This window comes from Poeciliopsis prolifica, unplaced genomic scaffold (genome assembly GCF_027474105.1).
Source record: "Poeciliopsis prolifica strain line A6 unplaced genomic scaffold, Auburn_PproV2 SCAFFOLD035, whole genome shotgun sequence".
Lineage (NCBI taxonomy): Eukaryota > Metazoa > Chordata > Actinopteri > Cyprinodontiformes > Poeciliidae > Poeciliopsis > Poeciliopsis prolifica.
The window spans coordinates 95,339-120,316 of NW_026562410.1; the positions used below are offsets into that span (position 1 = coordinate 95,339).

General features: G+C 36.1%; 1 protein-coding gene across 2 annotated transcripts in view; it reads right to left on the minus strand.

Moving 5' to 3' along the window:
- Window positions 1–3,033: 3,033 nt before the first annotated feature.
- The window catches only part of ccbe1 (collagen and calcium binding EGF domains 1), a 38,849-nt gene continuing 16,904 nt past the window's right edge, over window positions 3,034–24,978 (minus strand). The window contains exons 3-11 of one of the 2 annotated variants that reach the window (XM_055052723.1): window positions 17,566–17,618; window positions 17,273–17,407; window positions 16,198–16,335; window positions 15,206–15,312; window positions 13,353–13,461; window positions 11,416–11,546; window positions 8,946–8,981; window positions 4,845–4,880; window positions 3,034–4,134 (exon numbers count right to left, since the gene is read on the minus strand). In XM_055052723.1, the coding sequence (XP_054908698.1) occupies window positions 3,874–4,134; window positions 4,845–4,880; window positions 8,946–8,981; window positions 11,416–11,546; window positions 13,353–13,461; window positions 15,206–15,312; window positions 16,198–16,335; window positions 17,273–17,407; window positions 17,566–17,618 (1,006 nt within the window). In that variant the 3' untranslated portion in view covers window positions 3,034–3,873. Of the gene's footprint in view, window positions 4,135–4,844; window positions 4,881–8,945; window positions 8,982–11,415; window positions 11,547–13,352; window positions 13,462–15,205; window positions 15,316–16,197; window positions 16,336–17,272; window positions 17,408–17,565; window positions 17,619–24,978 lie in introns of both variants that reach the window. The other variant, XM_055052721.1, reaches the window with a different exon arrangement.

A 24,978-nucleotide genomic window follows, 5' to 3' on the forward strand; every position in this document is an offset into this window, starting at 1 on the left:
TCAGATGATAGACTGAACATTTCTCAATGAGATTTTCAAAGATTTGGGCACTGTTTGAAAATCCAATCTTTGTTTAAATTTCTTCACCACTCAAGGAATCCGCTCTATTCCTTGAGTTGAAATAACAGTGGAAGAATAAGAGTATGTCACACCTTTCAAATTTGTTTGTTAACCACTGAAAACCATTCAATATGCTTGACTGCCTCACAATTAAGCCCTACTTTGCCCTGTCAAGTAAAATTCTACTGAAACAAGTTCATAACTGTAGTTTTGCAAAAATGTAAAAACATTCAAGAAGTTTGGAAACATTTGAAAACCGTTCAGTCTGATTTTAGAACTGGTATAAACTTTGTTACGATCAAAAATCTAAATAAATAAATAAAAACTTCACATAGGAACCCTATGTGAGGATTGCTGCTGTAATATTTGTTGCCTCAGTTCTGTGCACATAGGCCACATACTCACCCTGAACAATACTGAAGGACGAAACCTTTATTTCAGATTGCTTCAACATGGTGCAGTGTGGTCCAAGCAAGAGAGGCACTCATTGTACCCTGAGGACTTTGCCACATTCATTTGAGGAGCAGTTCTTTCTCATTATTAGCAGACACACTAAACGATGGGCTCCAAACAATACAGAACAGATCCCTTTATCCGCATAAGTGCTCAGCGTTTCAGCAACCACTGGGTGCCCTCCACCGCTCCTTCTCCTTTTTAGATACCTGCACATAAAGTGAAAGATGTGGGGGACACAAAAGCTATCCTCAACTTTCCTTTACGTCCATTCTGAGAGACAGGCCCATTTTAAAGCTCTTATTTGTGCAAAGCCTCTCATTAACTCCGCTCATGCTGCCTCCCTCGGCTTGCCATCGCTTAAGTGCTGGGTGTTGTAAAAAAGCTACCAATTAGTCACTCATCAGCTCCAATTAGAGGAGACAAAGCATGAGTAAAGATAACTCAATGAGAGGCAGAGTGTGTTCTTCTGTGTGTGCCTGCGCACATGTGCGTGGCCCTGGGGCCGGCGCAACATAGTTTTTAATCAGTAAAGAACTTGTGGCCATTCAGGGTGACCCATTGCAGCGCAGGTCCATTCACTCTCCGGGGCTCCTCAGCGGACCCTTTTCTCGAGGCCAAGTGTTGTTATGCTGGGAAGACAGGCCCCCCAGGAGTCCCAGAAAGAGAGCCATTCAGTCCCCTCTACCTGTTTGCAGCATATAAAGCACTCAGGCCCGGGCCGATCTCTCAGCATTGTCTCGTTCGCTCTCAATACTTCCTTAAACTTAGGCCTCAACAAGAGCGGGCCTTTTCAGAGAAGGGGACTAGGGGATGTATGTTAAGGGGGTGCCTTTCACCTCATTAGAATTGAATTTGCACTGTCTTGTAATTACGTTGAAGGGCAACAATGTATTTTCTTTTCCCCGCCATCATAATAATCGCTGAATAGAAGATTATTTGGGGCAGTTAATTTGCAGCCCACACTGATGCATTAATTAATGAATTGGGTAACACTAATTTTCTCTACCCTGTTTGTTTCCCCCATCCATTTCCAACTGTTCTGGCCAGCCGCTTCTAATAAAATTACCTCATTAGGGCTCTATGGCAGCACAGTAACTTCCTCATTCATTTGCTATGAAACATTTTTTCATGGAAGTGTGTGTGTGTGTGTGTGTGTGTGTGTGTATGCGCTGAACAGATATGCGTGTACCCGTTCAGCGCAGCATCTTTTTGTGGGTAGTTCTAAATAATGAAGGGGATGAACAGGGAGATGTAAGTGGAGACAAGGGGCCTCTTCAGCAAATAGTTAAATTCATTTAAGGCTCCTCTCTGTTTGTTGGTGATTAATTACTTCCAGCAGGGATTTTATGGGCATATATTGTATTTTTTATCTGCTGGATGTGAAGGTGTGCCTATATAGATTTGTGAAACTCAGAAGTCCAACAAAAATCTAAAAGTTCCTAAACTTGTTTATGTTTTTCCGTTAGTATGATGGACAAGAATGTTGGTCAGTGCAACTGAACACCAGGGGCTTTTTTAGACTTCACCCCCAGCTTAACACGTGTTTAAAATGTGTTGATCACTGCTTATTTTAAGCAATTATTTCAGTTGCGTAAAATAATTACTCTGATAGAGATGAGTCAGTCTCTGAATGAGTCTTTTGTATATGGGCAACTGGTGACCTGAGTCCTAAAATAAACAAGAAAACAGTCATTAATCGCGCCGAATGAGCTCAGCCATAAAACTCTTGTCACAGTTGGGTTTTGGTTACCATATTGCGTCTCTTTGTGATTTACACTGCGAAGTTTAATGAGTTCATTGGGCTCCAGGTCTTGTGCTCTACCTAAAAGACCAGAGTAGTGTAAGAAGGAAAATGTGAGGAGGCTGCCATCTAGTGGACTCAAAAGGGATGATCATTTTCTGATTGCAGGCCTGGAAAGACGGTCCATCTTATTGTACAGGAAACAGGGAGAAAATGTCATGAATGTTTTCTCATTCAACACAAAGTTGAGGGAAAGGAATGTTTGGTTTTTGAATAAAACAACAAAAAAACAAAAAGAGGCTTCTGCATCTTTCTTTACAAAATCAAATATTCACTGTATAAAATCTGAAATGGTTGAAAATAGCTTTCCCTTGAATCACAGACATTTATAAAATGCTCTATGGTGAAAAGGTACTGCCTATATGGGTGCTGCCTCAGAAACAAGTTTTCTATTGAATTAAGAGGACTGAGCTGGTCTCTATTGAGCTCTAGAAAAATAAATATTACATTAATCAAATAGCAATCAAATTTTTCTTAAAAGTAAAATTAAATATAAAGAGATAATTTTTTTGTGATATGTTACCTTCAACTCTTTATACGTGCTCTTCTATGTTATGTAGAAAACCATTAAAACTCATCAGCAGAACTTTAATGAGTTAACCTGTCAATGTTTACAGTTTGTTTATTCTCTCCATATCTGAGCCATTTCATATTGTTATTTTTCTTGTGCTATCTTTTCATGTGTAATATATTGTTAAAATTGGACACTATTTGTTTTAATATAAAAAAAAAACCGGAAAGAAAGGTGCCATAATTCCCTAATTGAGATTCAAGTTTTTCAAACATACTGTAAAGAGTTTTGTAAACCGAGGATGACTTTAGCAGGCATTATTTAACAACAGGTCCACAGCTGGAGCACATCTATGTAAAACTGAAATGTACACAACATCAATAATATAATTGCAGTTTTAGTAAACCCTGTTCTTAGTACAGTTAGATTTTCTTCAAGACACTGACGTCATCATTTATTTGTGACTCAGTGGATAATTTGTGTCATGTTTATTTTTTAAATCTTTTTCTTATTTTGTTTGTTTTATCCTTTCACTATGGACCTTTTTTAGTGACTGGAATAAAGATATGAATAAATTTTAAAGCAACCATACAGACCAGAAATAATCTAAATTTGGACTTAAATACTGTTGATTATCAGTCAAGTAAATGAACAGTGGTGCTACTTTTCCAAAAACTTCTACTTTTCTAACTGAAATTATTATTCTTGTGTTTTATGGATGAAAGACATTAAAGTTACTTTAATAAGGTCCAGTGCAGCAACTGTGGCAATTTTCTGCATCTTTTGACATTACGGGATGAGGATGTCAAACCTTAGATATTGGTTTGTTCAGTTTCTTATAACATACATTTAAAATACACAAATACTGCCAGAGCCCACTTACATTTGTTAAGAGACAGAAACAACATTTTACGTCTTATAAAAAAATAAACATCTGTAATAAAACTGCATAAAATATGTTCTTAAAAGCCATTAAATACAAAAGCAAACTGCTTCAATATTTACACCTGCCAGCATTCAAAGCCTCCCTTCATTATCAGTGTGATCAGTTTGTTCTCTCTCGCCCTGGTTTTCTCTTCTTGTTCCTTTTGGACCATCGGCCTGTTTGAGATGGAGGTTCCTTATAATCCTCCCCTGATCCTGCATCCAAACTGTCCGCTGTGTCTCTCCAGCTGTCTGGCGCCAAAGGAATGTCCTCTTCCGGAGAGTGCATTGGCCGACCGTACACCTTGCTCTGCAAGTCAGCGATGTCGTTGCGGATATCTGCCATCAGCAGAAGCAGGAAATCAAAAGATCCTGGGGATCCCTGCGAGATGAGGAAAGCCAAACAGAAAATAAGAATCCTTTTTGGTCGTGATCAATTTGATAATACATTTTAAATAGTGATTTACTCATCAGTACAGTGATCTCTGCATTTGCTTTATTATAATTTGGTTTTAAAGTCTATTTAGCCTTATAATTCTTTATGAGAAAGAAAATGTATCCTGAATTACTGCCTCAAATAAATGTTAATTTTATTGTGTAAAGATATTTGTTAGTTTATGTATCACTTGTGGTATTTGGAAGAAGTGTGAGCTGTGCATGTCTCTCCTTTTGCACTTATAACTACTTTGTTTTCTTTTCTCAACTTTACATCACTTTAGAAAAAATCAGTCTTGTTCCTTAAATTCCAATTTTCATGCACAATATCTTATAAAGAAGACTCTATAGAAACATAAATCTATAAATTACATAGTAGTATGTCTTTCATCTACAGTGGTGATATTTTCTTACAGTGCCAACATGACTACAGTGCAAAGGCATTCAATTGGTGCAAAAAAGTTTCCCTAACTGTTTGTGCCGTTCCCTGATTTAAATGTATACAGTGGGTTGCATGCTTTATCACGGTTGCCTATTATAGGCTGTGTTGCTCAATGTCTTTTATCACCTGATATAATGAGTAGCTTAAATTTTTGATTTAGATGAAAGTGGCTTGTTACAATAGTGTATCATCAGTATGAAAAGTGTTATTCTTACTGGTGGTCCAGCAGGCCCGGGAGCTCCTCTCTCCCCCTGAGGAAACAAAACAAATATTTGGTTTAGTTGAATTACAGTGGAGAAAAGACAGGGGGTGGGGTGGGGGGTGTTGCATGAGAGCATGTCATAATATTGTCCTCAGGAAACTGCTCAGGGAGCCAGAAAATGGAATACCAAACAATGCTCTGGATATGGGATATACTGCAAATGCAGCAAATATGGAAAAAAGAAAGAAGAAAAGCAGGCAGGAAAATAAGCAGCTGACATACTCTATTTTATATATTCCTGCACAGACCAAGCAGAAAACCAAAAGACATTTATCCAAAAGTCAAAAATGGAGCTGGAGCAGATAGGCTGCTGTTTTCCTAAGCCTGGTCTAATGGGACAAAATGCAGACATAAAAGCAGTCAACAACCTATTATTTCAGAGTATTGAAAAAACACCACCAACAAAAAAAAAACCCTCAACAAAACAAAACAAAGAAAAAAAGACATACATAGAATTTTAAAGATGTAAATTATGCATAAACTGTCATGAGGGTACTACTCTGTCTAAGGCAATGATTAAAACAATTATCCTTCCTTTACATTTTTAAGTGAACATGTATCTTAAGATTTTGATGTTCTGCACTTTTGATTTAGTTTTATGATGTTCATGATAAGTTATGAGACAGAACAACAATTTTCATCTGTTTTCTTGAATGTGTTGTTCACATTAGTAGCTGTCTCCTATGTATTTGTTTTTATTATGTAATTGGCAGCTTTAACGGTTTAAAGGTAGGGGTGTGCCAAAGTTAGCCCGAGCTTTTGGAATGGGTTGGTGAAACATTGGAGGTTAATGAAAATTATGAATGGTGTGTGAGGAACTGCTGTATCAGAACTTGGTTAAAAAAAAAAGAAACAAATGAAAGTAAAGTGCGAGAAGGCTTCTCAATAAATGTAACCTTCATCTCAGGACGGATCAACCCAGGCGGTTGTGTTGCAGTTTTAGCTGGGCTGAACTTTGTTTTGTTTGTTTTTGATTTCTGTAAAAAGCCAGCTGGATGCTGTGGAACTGTTGCACTGGGAGTTCACACTTCTGCTGTTACTGCTGGGAAAATCACATCTGGTGCGTGTTTAGGAAAAGAGAGAAAAAACTATATTTGCGGAAAAAAAAAATGCTCCCCCCCAAAAAACAAAACAAAACAACTGATCTGAGTATCGGACAATAGAACGTGTGGGCTGGCCCTTGTCAATGGGATGTCAGCTCATTAAATAACTCTGAACTGATATTAAAGGTAGGACCCCCTCACTGTGTGTTCTGTCAGGTTCCCGTTTTGTTTAATTCCTTTTTCTCTTTTCCTCTAATATGCACACCCATCATTGTGGCTCTACTACCAGACCGGTCACAGATGAAAGATGAAAAGAGCTGGATCATTTTAGGGACAAATAATTCTGACTTAAACCCTCCAAAATCACATAAAATATATACAACGTTAATCCATAGAGTAATAATTTATTTTTCCATGTTTGTTCTAATCAAAAGCCTCTATCAACACCAAAGCTTGATTCCAAATGTCACCAAAATGTGGTTTACTACAGAAAAAGAACTCTTTCGATTATTACAGTGAAGTTTAATTTAAAGTGATTGTTTGCCAGTGACACCTAAGAACTTCTTCAGGCACCGTCTACACACTGTTGATAGAACTGAGGTAAAAAATGTAGACATATTGTTTTTAAACCGTAATTTTGGCTGCTTTATGCATTACACAATCAGTTTTGATGTCTGTTTGGGATCATTGTCCTGTGTTTCAACCATGATGGTCTGAAGTTATGCCAAGTGTTAGAAGTTATGAGCCAGCCCCTCCTCTTTAATTATTCCATCAACTTCAGGCAATCTACCAATTCTACTGGCAGCAAAACATACCCAGAGGAGGAAACTTCCAGTAAAATATTTACCAGTTACATGGTACTGATGTTGAAAAACACATTTTTACTTTTCTAAGCTGTTAACTTTTGTTTAGATTTATGGTGATGACTTTTATTTTCATTGGATAACATTCTTTAATACATCATTAATAAACTTTTTTGACCTCTTAAAAGTAAATAGAAATGTCTTCTAATTTTCATTCGGCTGTTTTCAGCACTTCTATTTGCAGTGCTGTGATTTTAAGTTTAGCTCAGTGCAAAACTAGCACCAAAATGTAACTTGCATCCTCTCCAATTCTGAAAGCAAAGTCTAAATATTTGACTAAAAATAGCCAACGAAAACATTCCATCACTTTAGCATTTCTTTTGTTTTCTTTTCTTGGTAAAGTTTGTAATCTTGCAGTGTGTTTAAACCTAATCCTGAGTGTAAGAGGATGCTTCAAAGGCCGTTGATTGGAAACTCTCGCTGGCATTTCTCAATTGTATTTCTAGAAATGCTTAAAGTGGTAGATAACTAGCAAAGCGGTAGTCATCTACCAAAAAAACACCATAAAACTGGAACTGTTTAAGGTGTAGAACAAATACATCGAGAACGTCAAGAAAGAAGCAATCATGCTGTATGTTATTCAGAATAGTATGGACTCTTCAAATTGTTACAATTGATTGATACAGGGTTTCTCCACAATTTGTTTGAAATTCCTACACATTTCTTGCCCATTTACTAAGATTCAGTACATTGAAAAAGTGAACAAATGTTGACCAGAAAACTGCTTGAAAATTAGTAAACTTTCATTAACTTTGGGTTCCAAATATATATAACAACACAGAGCTGGTCTGAGAACAATATAGGGATATTTTTTACAGCTTTTGGGGCATCTATGCTATGTTAGAGCACATCTAAGGCAAAAGTTCACTTTTTGAAACTAGTACCGCAACTTAAAATATTAAAATTGAATTTTTTTTAGATGTAGTCAGTTTTTATTTTCCTATATTTATCAACATCTGGAAAATAAAAAAAAAAAACAAATTCTGTACTTTTTTCTTAGTCTTTTCCAGTCTGTGTAGGAACATTTTTGGTAGCTCAGGGTCATACTGAGGCTACAAGTGTTTTGGCAGATGGGTTGAATTTGTAGCACAGTCAGACAGATTATCATCATTCTCCAGTTTATCCACCCAAACATCCCAAATTAATGAGAGTATGCCACGGTATTCTGTCAAGAAAGAAAAGGTGCACTTAAGTCTTTCCATACACTCAGTTCATCTAGTAAGCAATTACTAGTAAAATTTATAGGATTTTACAGCATATAAATGTCCTAAACTTTTAAAATATTTAGCCTATACCCCAAATTCTCTAATATGGAGTGATTTCAAGAGTTGACATTTAATTTTTTAAAATCATCACAAACATGCCGCTGTCTTTTTCAAGCCACTTTATCTCAGATTTTATTTAAGAGCTGGCTGTCTGAACTACCTGAGCTGGCTCTTTTCAGTTCAAATTGATTTTGACATCCTGCAGAATCACAAGACTTTTGCTTCTGTAGAAAAAAAGCTGAACTTCACCTTATGTACCGTAATATATAGCTCCATATTTTTTTAAAAAAATGGCTTTGTGGCACACTGACAAATGATGGATGAAATGGATCTTTGCGAAAAGAAAGTCATGAAAACATGTTTTCATGAGTTGGGCTGCATATTTCTGCAGACAGAATACATGGACAAACATGCTTTATGGAAAACCATGAAACCTGGATTTAGAAAAACAAACCCTTGTATTTGTTGGGTTCATAGATTTACACAGCATCAAGTAAGCTTCTCTTTGACACAGCATTTTTGTTCTTTCCGCTTGTACCAACTTGTGGTTAAGTTTTTATCAGAAAGTCTTTGCCAGGGCAACATTTAGCTGATATTTTGCAATATGCTTGTCATTCTCAAGCTGCAATTCTGACTAATAATTATGGATAATTGTCGACTGAGGAATATTGTTTTTGGCATGTCTTCCAATTTCTCCATTAAGTTTGCTTAACCTATTTTAAAATATGATACAACAAACCAAAGTTAAACATATACGTGCTAAAACTTTCTATGCTGTTTAGGAGTTATACTGATCAGAAGTTTTACTGAACTGTGTTTAAAGTGGCATAGTTCCTGCTGAAAAGCTAAAATTATCAGACGACTACATAGCATCCATTCTTACCTTTAGGCCATCTCTCCCTGGTGCTCCTGGGGGGCCCTTTTAGGACATAAATAGAAACAGAAGGTATATACCGTAAATATTATTTTAGGGATATTTGACCTCCCTCACTGGTTTCTGAAGTTGAGTATTGCAACACCAGAAACATGTAGATGTAATATTGTCCTGCCACCAAAAAAAAAAAAAAAAAAAAACAAGCAAGCAACTTTTGTTTGTTTGATGAATGAGCACACTCTTAGTAACCACAAAAACTGCAAGCTTCAATTATGATCTACCAAGCAAGATTAACTGAGGGCCTCGGGTCTTTCTTGAGGGAAGTCAGATCAATGGCGAAGCTTGCTTTGATGTCTTCCTTGGAATAATTATCTTCAAAGAATTATGAACACATTGTCCAGGGAGAGATGCCAATATTCAGACAAATACATGGCCTGAAAGTCACACATTAATCAAAAAATCCTTGCATGCAGTCAAACACATGTGACCTGATGGCCAAAACCTCATGAGAGCACAATGTCCTTTCAGCGTCACCTCACCAAAATGTGGACTGATTAACCGTACAGACGGGCTGCGAATATGAAGAGCTGTGATGGAAACTCACATCTTACTATTATATAAACACATAACACTCATACATACAAAGCAACAGATCACATTCCACTGTGAAAACACAGGTTGTGAGTTCATGATTTGGCTCTGTGGAGCTTGTTGTATGACTGATTGCAGGTGTTGATGTTGTGATTTCTGAAGTGTCTGGGTGGCAACGTCCTCAACATTCTTGATTCATATCCTCCACCTCAACTCCAACGGTTTGCACTCGCAGGATAGAGTGAGTGCTGCAAACAGAGCAAGCCAAAGAAAACATCTGAAGCTGTAAATGGATTCGGTGCACTCTGTTGTTATTACCATCACCATGTGTCATCCTTTCTGACCTGGCAGAAATGAGGTTCGAAAAAGAGGAGGTATTTTCTTTCTCTTCCTGCGCCTGTCTCACAATGCGGGATTATTAAACTATTTCAATTTGTTAGTCTAGTAAAACCCACAGACAGAAAAAATGTGTTTCACAGGCAAAAATAGAAATTAATTTCCATGTCTTGCTTTTTTTTTTTTAAATATGCCTTGTATTTCATTGCAAAGCTGTTCTGTCCAACCTCTCATGGTGATTGTCTTTTACAGAAGCAGAGGGATTCTCCATCTGCATAAGTCTGGCTGTTATTGAGGAAAAGAATAAAACACGCTAGCCATAATTTAATTAAAATATTCAGGCACAAACTTATGGGTTTGTGCCAGAATATCCACAAGTGTTAAGAAGCACTGAGATAATTCTTTTAAAATAGGTACTTTCCATCAATGTGGTCCCTGCAGTGATCTGGAGTTAGAATCACAGTTTGAAGTATTTCCTCTGTATTAAGTTAATCTATTTTGGGAGTTTTACGAAAGATTGCTTCCAAGCAATATTGGATTCAATTTGCAATATAATTGGGAATTATATCTCCAACCCATAATTTGAAATTATAATACGGCAAACAGTGATATTGCCATGATGATTTCTGTGTTGGTGCTGCTAAAGTACTAACCTTTTCCTTTTAGGAGAAGTGATGAAAAGATCTTGGAGACAAATCAGATTAAAACTGCACAGTTAGTCAATAGCAATAAGGATGTCAACGTGTGCCATGCCTAAATTGTAATTGACTATTTGAATGTACTATTAGGTATCATAAATCACTTCTACTACCATATATTTCAAATAGCATGCAATAACACTTTGCATGCAAATAACATATTTGACAACATGATGAAGGAAACAAATAGAAGATTTAGGAACATATTAATTGCATTAATGCCTCGTCCAAATAGTCAGTAATAAAATCATATATTTATGTCTTTCCTAACCATGAGAAAGTGTGTCATTTATTTTAGCTTGATCTGACTCTCTGCCCCTAATGCAATGCAGTAGAATAGCATGAACTCGTTGTTGCTTCTATTTCAATTCCATGTAATATATTTTTACTCCAAAAGTATAACCTCAAAATGTACTTCTCCTTTTTAGGTACCAAAATTGAACAATTATCAGCAACAATAAGAAGTGTTTGGTTAGAAGTTGTGAAAGTCATTAAGCATTGTATGTATATAACTTTTATTTAACCAAGTGTGTTTCATTGAGATTAAAAAAATATATATTTTTTTTCCAAAAAGAGCTGACCCCATCTGGCAACAATACACAAATCATTAACAGTAAAAATATTTATCTTCTTTTTTTTTAAGCAGTTCTGCCTATGATGTTGTATGTCAAGACAAAGTTCTGATTGGTCTTGTTAGTAGGATATACAATATTATATTGGAGTTTCAAAGATGTAATACTAACATGAATGAGAAGATGAACTGTCATACAGCAAAGATAAAAGCAGAGCTATAACTGTGAAAAATGTAGACATACAGATTTACTCTAGATAAAAGAAAGCATATATGAACTGACCAGAGGTCCTCGAGGGCCACGTTTGATGTGGAACAGGTCTGGTGTTGGTCCAATTGGTCCCATCAAGCCCCTCGGACCAGGTGGACCAGGGGGCCCTGTCAATCCCGGAGGGCCAACTGGTCCTGTATCTCCTAAAATAAAGACAGAAACAAAGCAGAGTTTGTAAACCATCCATTGTTTTGGATCCTTTCTATCAATGGCATGTAGAATATTTCCAACACTGGAAATGTCACTTTGTTGTAGACTAAAACCTGTCAAACTTCTAAGATATCATTTCTTTTGTGGATCTAATCTTTTCAACCCCTCTAAGATTACTTCAAGGTCAAAGATATTTATGAACCATCTTGATTTCTAGACTATGAATTTAGTTCACATGTTAACCTGCTGACATTTCCTCTCCGGTCAACACAGGGTTGACATTTCTGATTCTGAAGACATGCTTTGACATCTATCATATGGTTCAAATAGTCCTGTTTTTTTGTTTTTTTAACTCTGTGATAACCTTTGTGATGAGGCTGGAGGTCGGGAGGTAGAGCAGTTGCCCCTCCATGTGAAAGTCATTGGATGCTCCCTGAAACCTTATTAAATATCTGAAACTCACACTGCGGTCAGATGTGCTTTATCATTGGAAAAAAAGCATCTGTGACACAAGAAATCACTTTCCTAAAAATGTTGATTTTTACTCCCACCAAGCCAAGGATTGAACTTGTCTAATATTTTAGGCAAACAACCAACATATTCAAGCTAAACTAAAAATTTTCCTCTGTTATACTTGACATCTTTTGATATTGAATGTAGAACATCACTTATCTTTATTTTTATCTCATGACAATCTTAGGTCAGAACAGACTGGTACAGAAATAATCATAATTTAATTCTGTCTGTTTTTATAGATTTTATTTGACTGACACCATTGTACAACAGGGTCCTTCTTTGCAACTTTTCTGAACGAGTTAGATCATGGGAGTGTATGTAAATGTGAAGAAAAACCTAGTAGGACATCCATCCATCCATCCATCCATCCATCCATCCATCCATCCATCCATCCATCCATCCATCCATCCATCCATCCATCCATCCATCCATCCATCCATCCATCCATCCATCCATCATCCATCCATCCATCCATCCATCCATCCATCCATCCATCCATCCATCCATCCATCCATCCATCCATCCATCCATCCATCCATCCATCCATCCATCCATCCATCCATTAATCCTCACAGGGTGATGTGCAAATTGGTGCAAATAACCACACATTCACTCCTAAGGTCACATGAGAGAAACAATTGACCTAACAGTCACGTGTTTGGACTGTGGGAAAAAGTTGGAGTACTCAGAAAAAACTGAAATGGGAAGAAGATTCAAACTCAATGCACAAAGATCCCGGGTCAGGATTCTTGCTTGGAGCGTTATAATTGAAGTTAGTTGGCTGCACCGCCTTCAAGGTGCAGCTGCCAATCTTGGGAGCTTGACAGCTACAGATCTGGGAAGAAACTACACTTTGAAGGTGGCATGAGGTCCACCCAGCTGAATTGTTGCTGCCCCTTTAAAATTTTCCAAAATTTAATGGATGAGTTTTTTGTTTTATATTTGAACTATAAAATATATACATACTGTTAAAGTTGAAAACATGTTTTCAGATAATTTATGATGGATTGCTTTCCTACAACAAAAACCTAGTCAAATCGAGAGGGATGTATACATGTTAAAGAGCTACAGTATTAATGTGGAAAATGCTACAGTAAATGGGTCAGAAAGTGGTCTGTTTATAACATAATCATGACATAGACTATCTCATCTGCACATTTATGTTAGGATTTACAGAACAGATTAGTCTGACGACCTTGCATGGCTCCAAATGACTTTTCTGCATGCAAAGTACTTTCCACATGTAGGATGAATTTGGACATTGAACACAGATTCATTCTTACCTGGAGGCCCTGGGGAACCTGGAGGTCCTGGTAAAAATACAGATGATGTCATAATTTTCTCATTCGTCATTTGCACAGGGACATCAGCACTATTCGACAGCAAGGCCATCTTAGACAAGAGACAGGTAAAGAACAAAACAATAAATGGTGGTAAGAATTGACTAGGGAATATATGATACCTTGATGGGGTATTTGCTTCTTATATTAAGTGCATTTTGTCCTTAAATGTTTCATATTAAAAGTCTGTGCCCTAATAAATAATAGGAAAATTACACACTGTAGAGCTAACATAATGTAAAACTTTGCTACAATTAAAACCCTGCCAATAGATGAAAGTCGATCTTGTAGCTGCACCACATAACAAACCATGACCAAAACAGATGGAGGAAAGGCAACACATCTGCATTATGCAGCATGACCAGGACAGTTTCCGCTCTGTATTGTACGTAAGCAACATCTTTGGAAATGGTTGTCTTTGATCTGTGTAACATCTTGTAGAGTTTGCAGTCCCAGTTGGGTAATAAGTAGAACATCTTGATATGCTGCAAGAGTTTATTTTAAGATTCAGAACTGCTGCTGGATTTTGAAAGCTTGCTGTGAGTTTGCATTCAAATGCAAACTGAAAAAAAATTAGATATATCCTTATAGTGATATCTTTTAGGATTCACTTTACAGCATATTGCCTTCACGAGAAAGCTTTCTTAATCTAACCCGACACCCCACCTTTACTTTAACTGGAACTCTTTAGAAAATTGTGTCACTACTGTGCACTCTGCTCTGGTAATTGCCGGATGAATTTAAATAAAATGACTGAAGTTCATTTTGATTAACATTGGTCGCAGCTACAAGCAAACACACAATTAGTTTCTCAAAAATATCAATTAAACCAATCTTGCATAACACTGATGCATTTGTCTGATGCGCCGGTGTTATGTCATAGTTTAGCACCATCGCAGCGTGTGTCATAAGAGGCAAGTGCTAAAGAAGCTGGCTGTTCACATAGTCCTGATATAAACATACTAATGGAGAGTTGATTGGAAGGAAAAAAGATGGTGTAAAAAAAGACACACAAGCTGAATCACTGAAATTAAAAACGCTTGGACGTTATTTTAAAGTATGGAAATAAACTTGCATTTATTGTTCCCCACAAGGATACACACACAATGGGTGAAGTTGTGGTTTACTTGTTTAAATCAGATGACTTTGAAAAATGTGAGTGGACAAACTGGTGTTTTAAAATATGTATTCTAATGTCCCTGTAATTATTACCATGTAATAATACCCTTCAGCTTATGTTGTAAACTTACATAGTAATCAGCAAAGACAACATTTTTCATGATGTTTTCTTAATATATGCTGAACTGTATTTACGCAGCATGGAAAGACCACACAGCTGGAAGCAATACATCATATGTTACAGTGCTGAGTGTTGAACGCTGCTACTGACAGACACATGCTCAGAAACGTTCAGGCGTCTGTAGTAACACAGATGGACAAGTTAACTCCACAGCTGACTTTTGTATCAACTTTCACCCAACTCATGTGTAGGAGCGATGCATCAGTCTGCTTTTTGCCAAGGATTTTTTAAAGTGTTTTTTTTTTATAAGGTTATAAAATGCACTAATGGACCTCATGAGAGTTGATAATATGTACCCGCAGTCATTTCTGCAATACTGTTGGGAGTATGCTCCAGCTAAATCAAAATCCTTAACAGGTATTTTTTGGTCTGAGCTTTTTGGCTACTAACTCTAAAGTGTATTGCAAAACAAGTGTTGACGTAGTGGATGAGGAAAAAAAATGCACAGCAGTTTTTACTTTTGCCAGACAAATGTTTCTCTTCTTTTGTCCCATACCTTCTGCTTAAGTTGCAGCACTGCCAACTTGATCTGAAGGAAGTCTTCACATGTGGCAGAGCAAGTTCCAGCATTCATTAAATTATCACATTTCTCAAAGAGATGAACTGCTGGGAAATTGAAAAAAAGTACTTGAGTTACTTGGACATGGGACAGGGACATGGAAAAATTATATAATGTATAAAAAACATACAACAAAAAAGCATTTTGTAAAAATGTAGCCAGATGATTTAGCTCACGAAGTTAAAAAATATCTAGAAATATCTGAATGAAGATGGAATAAAGATCAAAAACTGCAGTCTTAAACTCTTACCCCCAGTTTTATAACTGCTACCACCTTCCTGAAACTCTAACCCTGACTGTAGCTACACTAAATTAATTCAAAATAAAAACTTCGACAGAAGAATGTTCACATATTAAAATGAACATTTCAGTTTAGATCATGACGAGCATAAGCTGTTGCTTAACGGGGTGCTTAAACATTGTTCATCTTAACTAACTGAGTTTGTCTGTGCAATGAATGGGTGCCAATGTCTGAATATGATTTCTCTCCCCTAAATTACAAAGCAGCGGGACATGAAGCATGGTCATAATTTCACACACCACACTTTTGCACTGCCTAGCATGTTCTGAAACGTTATAGTAGGTAATGGAAGACACTCTCCTGGGAGGAAGTAGCAAATCTGCAGGCCTTCGCTGCTTCATTGGCAAGTAAATCTGGGGCAGAAAAGATGTTTTTATCGCCTGGACGTTTTGTGGTTTCTTCACATGTATCCAGCAAAATGAGAAGACCAGGAGTCAAAGAGCCAACCGTGTGTTTGGGTGGCTGAACTGTTTTGACATGCACAAGAGGCAGTGATGTCTAATGACTACCAGGTGTCAATGTTTGTAGTGCCCCCTCCCATCTCTTTCTCTATTGCCCTCCAAAAACACTGTGGAGACTTCTCCACATTGCTGTTTGATGTGAATAATGAGAAGATGTGTACGCTCACCTCTTTCCCCTTTGGTGCAAGTCTTCCCATCGTCTTCTAGGAAATAGCCTTTCTCACACTCACACCTAAAGCTTCCCGCGGTGTTGATGCAGATCTGAGAGCAGGCACTCATGTTTTTGTCGCCACATTCATCAATGTCTGCGTGTTGAAGTGCAAGAATGGAGTTAGCCAGCAAATGAAAAGAAAATGCTGTTTAAAGTACATCCACTTAAAATGCTTGCATTCAGCAAAACAAAATGGTATGAAAGTTACATTAACTTTGCAACTTAGATATTTAGGGAAGAGAGTTTGATTAGAGAATGAATTTCTGGACTTTAAGTCATATATATATATATATATAACAACTCAGGGGATTTCAAAGCATTTGACGCAGTAACATATTTCCCAATTTGAAATGTTTTTCATACAAAACTAAGCAAATATTGGACAGATAACACTAAATAAATTTATTAACTCTGAGTTGATGTTTAATGTTAGGCAACTTAATATTTTGCTACAGTGAAGAAATGTTTTTAAAGACATTCTTTATTCTTGAGATAAGAAATCAAGTCCTTAGAATAACAAAGAAAAAAAGTTGAATGAGATACAAAAACCTCTACAAGAAAATGGATCGCAAAAAAAAAAAAAATCAAAGATCTAGTCATGCCTTATTGACTATTACAGTGTCACTCTCTTGTTGTTAAAATGACATATATTAAGAGTTGGTAAACCCCACAATAAGGTTAATTTTCCTGCACTGTTAAATTTGACCAGATTCCTTATCTCCAAAAATGCCTCAAAAAGGATGCATTATAAACCACAGTGCACAAAGTGTTCAGTCATTTAGACAATAATGAGACATTTTACAAAATCATAAACATTAATTTTAGCTTTGCATTTAATACCAAACTTCTCTGGACTGTGTCTGGACTCAGAGCATCCAGACTAAGAGACAACAGGCAGTTTGTATTATAGTATCACTAAGAGTTGAGTGGTTGGTTCATTGTTCATATTGGTATTATCAAGCATCAGATAATTTTTTAATGCCTGAAGAACATCCCCTTTATTATTTTTTCTGTGTATTGCAAGATCTTACCCAGACAGTAGGGCTTTTCCCGGTTTCTGTGGCGTTCACGGTCATAACGGTAACCTAAGTAACAAGTGCACACTACGCGCCCAAAATGGTCTGTACACTGCTGCTCACAGGGGGCGCCAGCGCATACGTCATAATCTAGAAAAAAGGATGATAGGGTGACAAAATACAACTTCATTACAACTTTAAAGCAAGTAACAGCAGATACTGAAAATGATCAGACACTAGTAAACCCAAAAACTTAGGATATTTTTGAAAAGGATCCTGAGCAGTGTCATCCAAACTGTTTTTCTTACCTTCAGGAATGCACTGGCCCATTACAAATCTGAAGCCCTTGCAGCATTTCCTCCTGTAAGATATCAAATTTACTTTGCTGAAAATATTTACAAAGAGAAATATGACTAGACAGAAAAGAGAAGCACTATCACACCAGTGCTTGATGGTTCCATTCAAGTTTCTGCTGGCTTTCATGTGTTTATGTTTTATTTTTTTTTTTAATCTCAGAGATTGAAGTAGAAATGAAATAACCTGTGATTTTTTCAGACTACAACTCCAGACCCTTGGTTAAAATATCCATGTAAGCTTCTGCATTAAAAGCTCTGTGTTGTAAATGCAGAGAGCAAAAAGAGAGCAAACACACGACACAGAGAATTTCAAGCATATTTACCTGCTTAAAAAAAGGGAGAAAAATCAATTATTTGTCAGATCTCCTTATTTGACAAGGTGCTCAGTAGGGAGTCATGTTAAGAACAGAGCCTTTTTTTATCCTGTCACATGTTACAGAAATTACACATACCATACTGTGAAAACATACCGAGATTGACAGCTTGTTTAGTTTGGCACAGTGGTTGCCACCGATTAAATTTTGAGCGGGCATAACACCAACTCTAGAAATAAAACTGTCATCAATCATGACAAATTAGCAGATCCAATTACTCGTCAGCTGATGATCTGACATTTCCAGGTGAGTAGTTAAGTTTCATTTGATTGAGTAATTGTAGAATGACAATGAATAATTATTGTGGCCTAACGGACCTTTTCCTTGAGCAAGAAGGTGTGCAGTTGAAACCTATATTGATCCTTATATGTGTAAAGCCGTGAGCACCAATAATATTCTTGGAGGTTATAACAAAGTGTAAAAGAAGATTAAGCTTGAATTGAAAGAGTGCACAGCTTTGATGCTTATAGGTCTTTTATGCTTTGTGATTTTTTTACCAGCCTGGATTGACAATATTCTCCTGCACTTTCAGAAAGGATGTGATTCACTCAAAATAATTAATTAGGATAAGTGCTTCCTTCAAATGTGCCCATATGTTTCTGTATATTCATACATTTTCTTGCATTATACTGATTTGTGTTTATTTACCTGTGGTTACAGCTGACTATATGTTAAGTAACAATAGTTATTTTTCCTCCATCAGGAAATCATAGCCAGGAGAGACGATGCCTGATCATTGGACTCTAATGCATCATTATATTGTCTATTGGGGGCATTTTATGTGAAGTGATCAATTATTAATCTGCTCTTAGACTAAATATTTTTGTTGAGGAGTTGCATGATGCATCGCTTCTTAAGACATTGTGGCCTACTTTTGTTTAGGGGATTGTTCATACCTGGGTGAGGTTTGATAACTACAACAAAAAAGGTAGTTGATCATTTAATCTTTGGTTTTTGCAAAAGGGTTTGATTGGTGTGGATAGATTATGTACATTGACCATCTGAAACTAATGTTTATATTTGCTCTCTTAGTCTTTTTTCATGACATTAACATTTGTTTGAAACATTTTCATTGGACATATCAAACACAGAAACAACCTATATGGGAATCTTTACTCTCATTGGAGATTGTTTTTTTAACTTCGTCAAATATTTTACTTACCATCAGTTCTTTCCATTAAATCATTTATTGGAGTATTTTATCACCATGAGTCATATCATCAGGAGCTTCAATAATTTTGTTTGAACTCAGTCCAGCAGGAAAGTGCTAACAGATGCTTCTTTAAGACACATCACGAAAGAATCCAATCAGACTCTGAAGTCATCACTAGTCATCACTATTAAAGTGCAGTGGTAGTCTTTGAATAAAACGTAATGCTAAACTAATAATAATAGCATTAGTGCTATTATCATTAAGCACTATAGCATATAAAAAACATTAAGATTTTTATTTTTACAACAAGAAGACATTTAAAAGTGATTAAATTACTGCATTTCTGCAAATCAGCTGCAGGAATAAATGCAGTGGAGCTGTTATTTATCAAATACAAATGTTGACATGATGGAATGGATAGAGGTCATGAACTTTTACTTTTTAATTTCAAAAGATGAAAATTGTTGAAGTTCACTCACACCCACACACGCTTTCCAGATGATTGCATCATAGACGAAGTCACATAACATGAAATAAATAATTGAGCAATCATTTTAATCAAAAGACATAATGCTCCATAAGAGTAAGAAAGACATAATGTGTAATTTGTAGGACAATAATTAAACAAGGAAAAGTGCTGAGTGCTCCGATGCCCAGTGACATCACCATAGCCAAAACTTTCAACAGCTTTTAAATATCACCTTTACACCCTGGAGTCATTAGCTTTTCATGTTCTGTGTTTAATATTATTATTATTACTCAGCATATAGCAATAAGAAAGTATTATATATGTGGACCCCAAGTCAGAGTTGACGTTGAATGTGTGACCCACTCTTTCTAAGTCAGCATCATCCCCCTGAGGACTGAATGCACTTTTAGCAAATAATCAACTTAGCAAAAACAAACAGGGTACGCTTAAAAATCAAGATGAAAACAAACATCTATATCCGGTTCCAAAAGATCACAAAAGAGACAAAAGCATCCCAGGGAAACTGGATCCAAATCTGTGGGGGAAGTACATTTTAGTCGGGCTTTGTGTCTATTACATTATTACTCAGAGAAATAGTGTCTTTGAAATGTTCTTATAGGTTTGTGTTGTTTCTCAATACATCACTGCAAAGGCAAGTTTAAATTGGTTTGATTACTTTGCAAATTGCAGAAATTTTTTAATGCAATAATAGCACTATCTTTTAATTTTATTAGGCTGGATCTTTCCTTTGGCAATAATTGATTTAATTTAAAATTAAATCAATTATTGCTTTTACCCTTTGGCTAACCTTCTGTACATATGTGGCACACACATATATCTAAATTAAAACAGTAATTAGACAGTAGCAACATAAAATGTATATGAAGGTCAGTGCATCAAGCAACTAATTAAACACTGTTGGACCCTGAAAAGATATAATTTATCCACTACAGAAAGACCACAAAACAATTGTAGTAAACAAAACCAAGTAGTAGTTCATTCAAGTTGCAAAAAATTATGAAGCTACTTTTAGCCTAAACCAAAAGGTCATCAATTAGCAAAGAATCTGTCTCCACTTTAATCTCAACATACAGCTTCAAATGTTTGCTAGAGAACATAACAAATATCACTATGACAACAAATGAATGAAGACAGCACAAAGCTGTGGAGAAGTTAATCAAACAATTATCCAAATACAAATAGAGAATGGCACCACTGCACTGCCACTACATAAAAAATTGCTATTAAAACATCTTCATGCCACAAAATGTAAAATATGTACCAGCATCATTATTTTTGCAGTCAGTGAACTAAACGTCACACTGGGGTTAAAATTTAGAAAGACTTCATGTCAGAACCACAACAACAAAAGCAGAAAACAAAACAAAAAAAAAATACATAAAGAAAGAAACCAAACTGTGATATCCAGAGCTTCTGAACCTTTGCGAACAATAGCTAAAAATAAAGTCCTGTTTATTCATCAACTTCATGCTAATGAGCAAACAAACTCAAAACACATGTGGATTTCATTCATATTCATAAGTTAAAGAACAAGAGGGAAAGATTTCCCAAATGCCTTCATGACACTTTTCTCTAAGAATATCAATGAGCCATGTTTGCAAGGTCACACATCCGCACGCCCAGCAAGGGCATGTTGTGACTGACATTTACTTTCAGACAGAAAGCCCTGCACTTGTTCAGTGTTAGGAACATCACAGAAAATCTGTTTGTTTTGCCACCTGTGCCTTTTCTCACCCTGAAGGTTATTACATTTTGCCAGTGACACGGATCACTTTACACCAGCTGCTTGAAATCTAGACATAAGCGAGTCTGACCTCAGTCGCCCGGGGTGAAGCATAAGCACTTTAATCACCTTTTAAACAGAGACTCTGCTCTGAAACAACATGATGAACCAGTCTGGCCCCAGTTTGTCTTAACCAGAACTTGGTAATTCGTGCTCACACACAACTCAAAGTGGTGGAGTCCACTGAATTTATTTAAAGCAGAAATCAGATCTGGATGAAAAGGTTCAGAACCGATTTGGACAAGCATGTTCTTATTTCTAAGAGTTAAAAATGTAAGAGTTGTCACACTCAGAAACACAGCTGTGAGACAACACAAGCAATCCACATAGAGGCTTATTTGTGTAGCCATTTCTACACAAAAAACACGTCTGCATTCCACACATCAGACAATGTTTTTTGTATCTTCTAACAACTGTTTCCACCAGATCTAAAAGAAAACAACATGAAGTACTTAAGCAACGATTTTTCTGTAACAAATCTTGTTTTCACTTCACCAACTTGAATGAATGGAGTTTCATAGAGTTGGATAAACAAATAAAAACTCTATAGAGAGTTTTCTTATTTTCTGACATTTATCAATCAAAATATCAATAACCAATTTTGTCACCATCACAAAATTTCAAAAGTACAGAAAGAAAAGCTTTTACCTCAGTTAGATTACAAATGTTACACAGTAGAAGAAAAATACACTGGATGGATGTGTAGATGGAAAGATATGTTATGATTATTATGTGCAAATTACTGACAGTCATCAATAAGATGGCTTTGTTAAAGCTAATTACCATTGTAGTCGGTGAAATGTAAGAAGTTAAAACCATGCATCTGAGATCTGAGAGTCTTAGCAAAGAGTTTTAATGGAAATTATACTATTTGATATCTCAATTACCATTAATTTTCATACGATTAATTTTACAATGGTATGAAAAACTCTAATCTATCAAATAAAAATCCAAACCATTTGAAAGTAAATGTCCACATCATACTCTAAATGATTCTTATGTGGTGTTTTTTAATTATTTCAAAGGTTTATGGCATTGTCACTTTTTCTGCATAAATGATACTGAGATCAATTTTGGCTAGGTGTCATGTAAAATCTCAAATGAACAGCATATTTGCACAAGGCCATCAATAAAATCAGATGCTTCCTCAGCAAGAGTGACTCTGCCTAAATTCATTTTTCAAATGTTGACAGAACATTCAGTCTGTTTATTTCTGGCAGTCATGGATCCTAAAACTTTGTCACAGATGAAAAGATTTGTTTAAAAGTTACAGTGTTGTGGACCTGGCAAGCATATAAGAACAACATGTGCCCCATCTATCTTAATAATAACAAAAAAAACACACACACACACACACACACACACACACACACACACACACACACACCACACACACACACACACACACACACACACACACACACCCCCACACACACACACACACACAACTGAGAGAATTATTACTTCTTATGTTGACAGAAATAATGTTGGCAATTTAGCAATCAGCCAACATGACATGAAAAATTATAGCAGGTATTGCAAATCCTAACATTGATGAAGCGAACCATTGCCAATTGTGGTTATGAGGAAATGATCAACAGTACAAAGAGAAGTCTGACAATATCTATCATCTATTTTTAAACCACATTCCGAGTACTTTTTAGATGCTGCTTGATAAGATCTCCTAAGAGGTTGCCGGTTGCTCAGGAAAATACAAGGAGAGACAGAATTTCTTCTTATATAACAGAACAAATTGAAGAATTTTTATTTTTTCCCTTTGAGACGGAGAAATCCACTCTTTGCCTTGAACTTTTCACTTGAGGTAAAATTTAACGTGACAGTTTAGCTGCTGCTCGGCCTGCACTGCTAAAATACCATCTGGATATGATATCATAATATACAGAAAAAAAAACTGGTGCATGTCCCCATCTGCTCATACTAAATGAAACAGTTAGAACTTTATTAAACACTAAAACAAGTGATAAAGGAAACAATAAGAACAATAAGCAGATATACTGTGGTGAAAATGAATTGAATATGTCAGGTTTGTCCTGGTGAATATATTTCTAATGAGGCCAATGACATGAAATTCATTCCTGATGTCAGTGACAACCTTGATAATCCACATATACAAAAAAAAAAAAATCAAAACATTTTTGTCCATAACTTATAATATTTGCAAAAAACAAATATAAGAGCATGATGATACTTATTTAATATTTAATAGAAAAGTCCTACTTTTTTAAATCCATATTTTTCAAGATTCCACCAGTATGGAGAAACTTGATGTGTTGCTTTTGCATGATATGGTCCATTAATCTTCTTTTTATGGTATCTTATGTTGCATTCTGGGGTAACTGGGAAAACTTCATTTTCTTTCTCAGAAACCAACTGAAAATTGACTTGGCTGTGTATTTGGGATCGTTATCCACTCTGGTTTTACCTTCAGTTCTCAGATCCTTATGAGGACTCTATTAGCATTTTTTCCATCTAGTCGTTTTTCAATTACATTGAATCTGCCATTACCATATGCAAAACAACAAACCACATAATAATTGTACCCACCTCCAAACTTCCCTTTGTACTTTAAAGTGTGTTGAAAGGGGTAATTTCTCCTTTGAACAGGAGTTGAGAAATGGAGAAATGGCACAATTAGATTTAGATCTAATCTGGCCAAATTATATTATTCATAGAAGCCATTATGTCTGAGTGCATTACTTAGTTTTAATGGAAAAACTGCACAACTCCAGGACTTTCTGAAGAACTCTGTCAGTGGTCATTAGGTCTTGGACAGCCTTTAAGACTTTTATTCAAACTCCAATAACACAATCTTTCAACTTCCAGATTTTGGACCTAAACATGCAACATTTAAAGGATTTTTTGGTTGCAAACTTGTGGCTTTGCAACAATAAATGTGCTTGAGAGAGCACTTTGATTGCACCCACTATTGGAATTGGATTATGTGACACGATGATGACAAAGCTTTTTATAGGCCATCAGTTAGGAAGTAACTAGCCTGATAAGTAGTAGAATTACTTTTTAGACTTTGACTTTTTAGCTATCTATTTGGCTTGCTGTGCCTTTTAACAGCTTTTTTTGAGTTTCAAGTTTATTTTCTGCATCATTTCATGTCATTACACTTACAGTAACACACACTCTTATTTGTATTGATTTCCTTGGTGACAGTTACATGACAGAAAAGTTCTCTTGTTTGTCTAAAGTACACTAAAATGCAAGCTGGGGTCCAAGACGTAAATAATGAAAAGAGTTTTATTAAAGAAGATAAAACACAACTGGGGAGAGAACACATACGGACAGGGTACAAAGAGACCTGTTAATATGGAGGAAATAAAACAAATACTGGTAAGTAAGGTGTGACACAAAGAGAATAAGTTAAATATGAGGATGTGATTGTTGGATCTTTGACCAGGACTCATTACTGGGAGCAGCTGAGAAGGTAGAGGAGAAGGCAGACACAGTGGTGCAAGGGGAAGTAAACGCTAACAGCAGAGCTGGGAAAACATAAATCTACAAACACAAGAAATGAAAATTATGATACATCTTA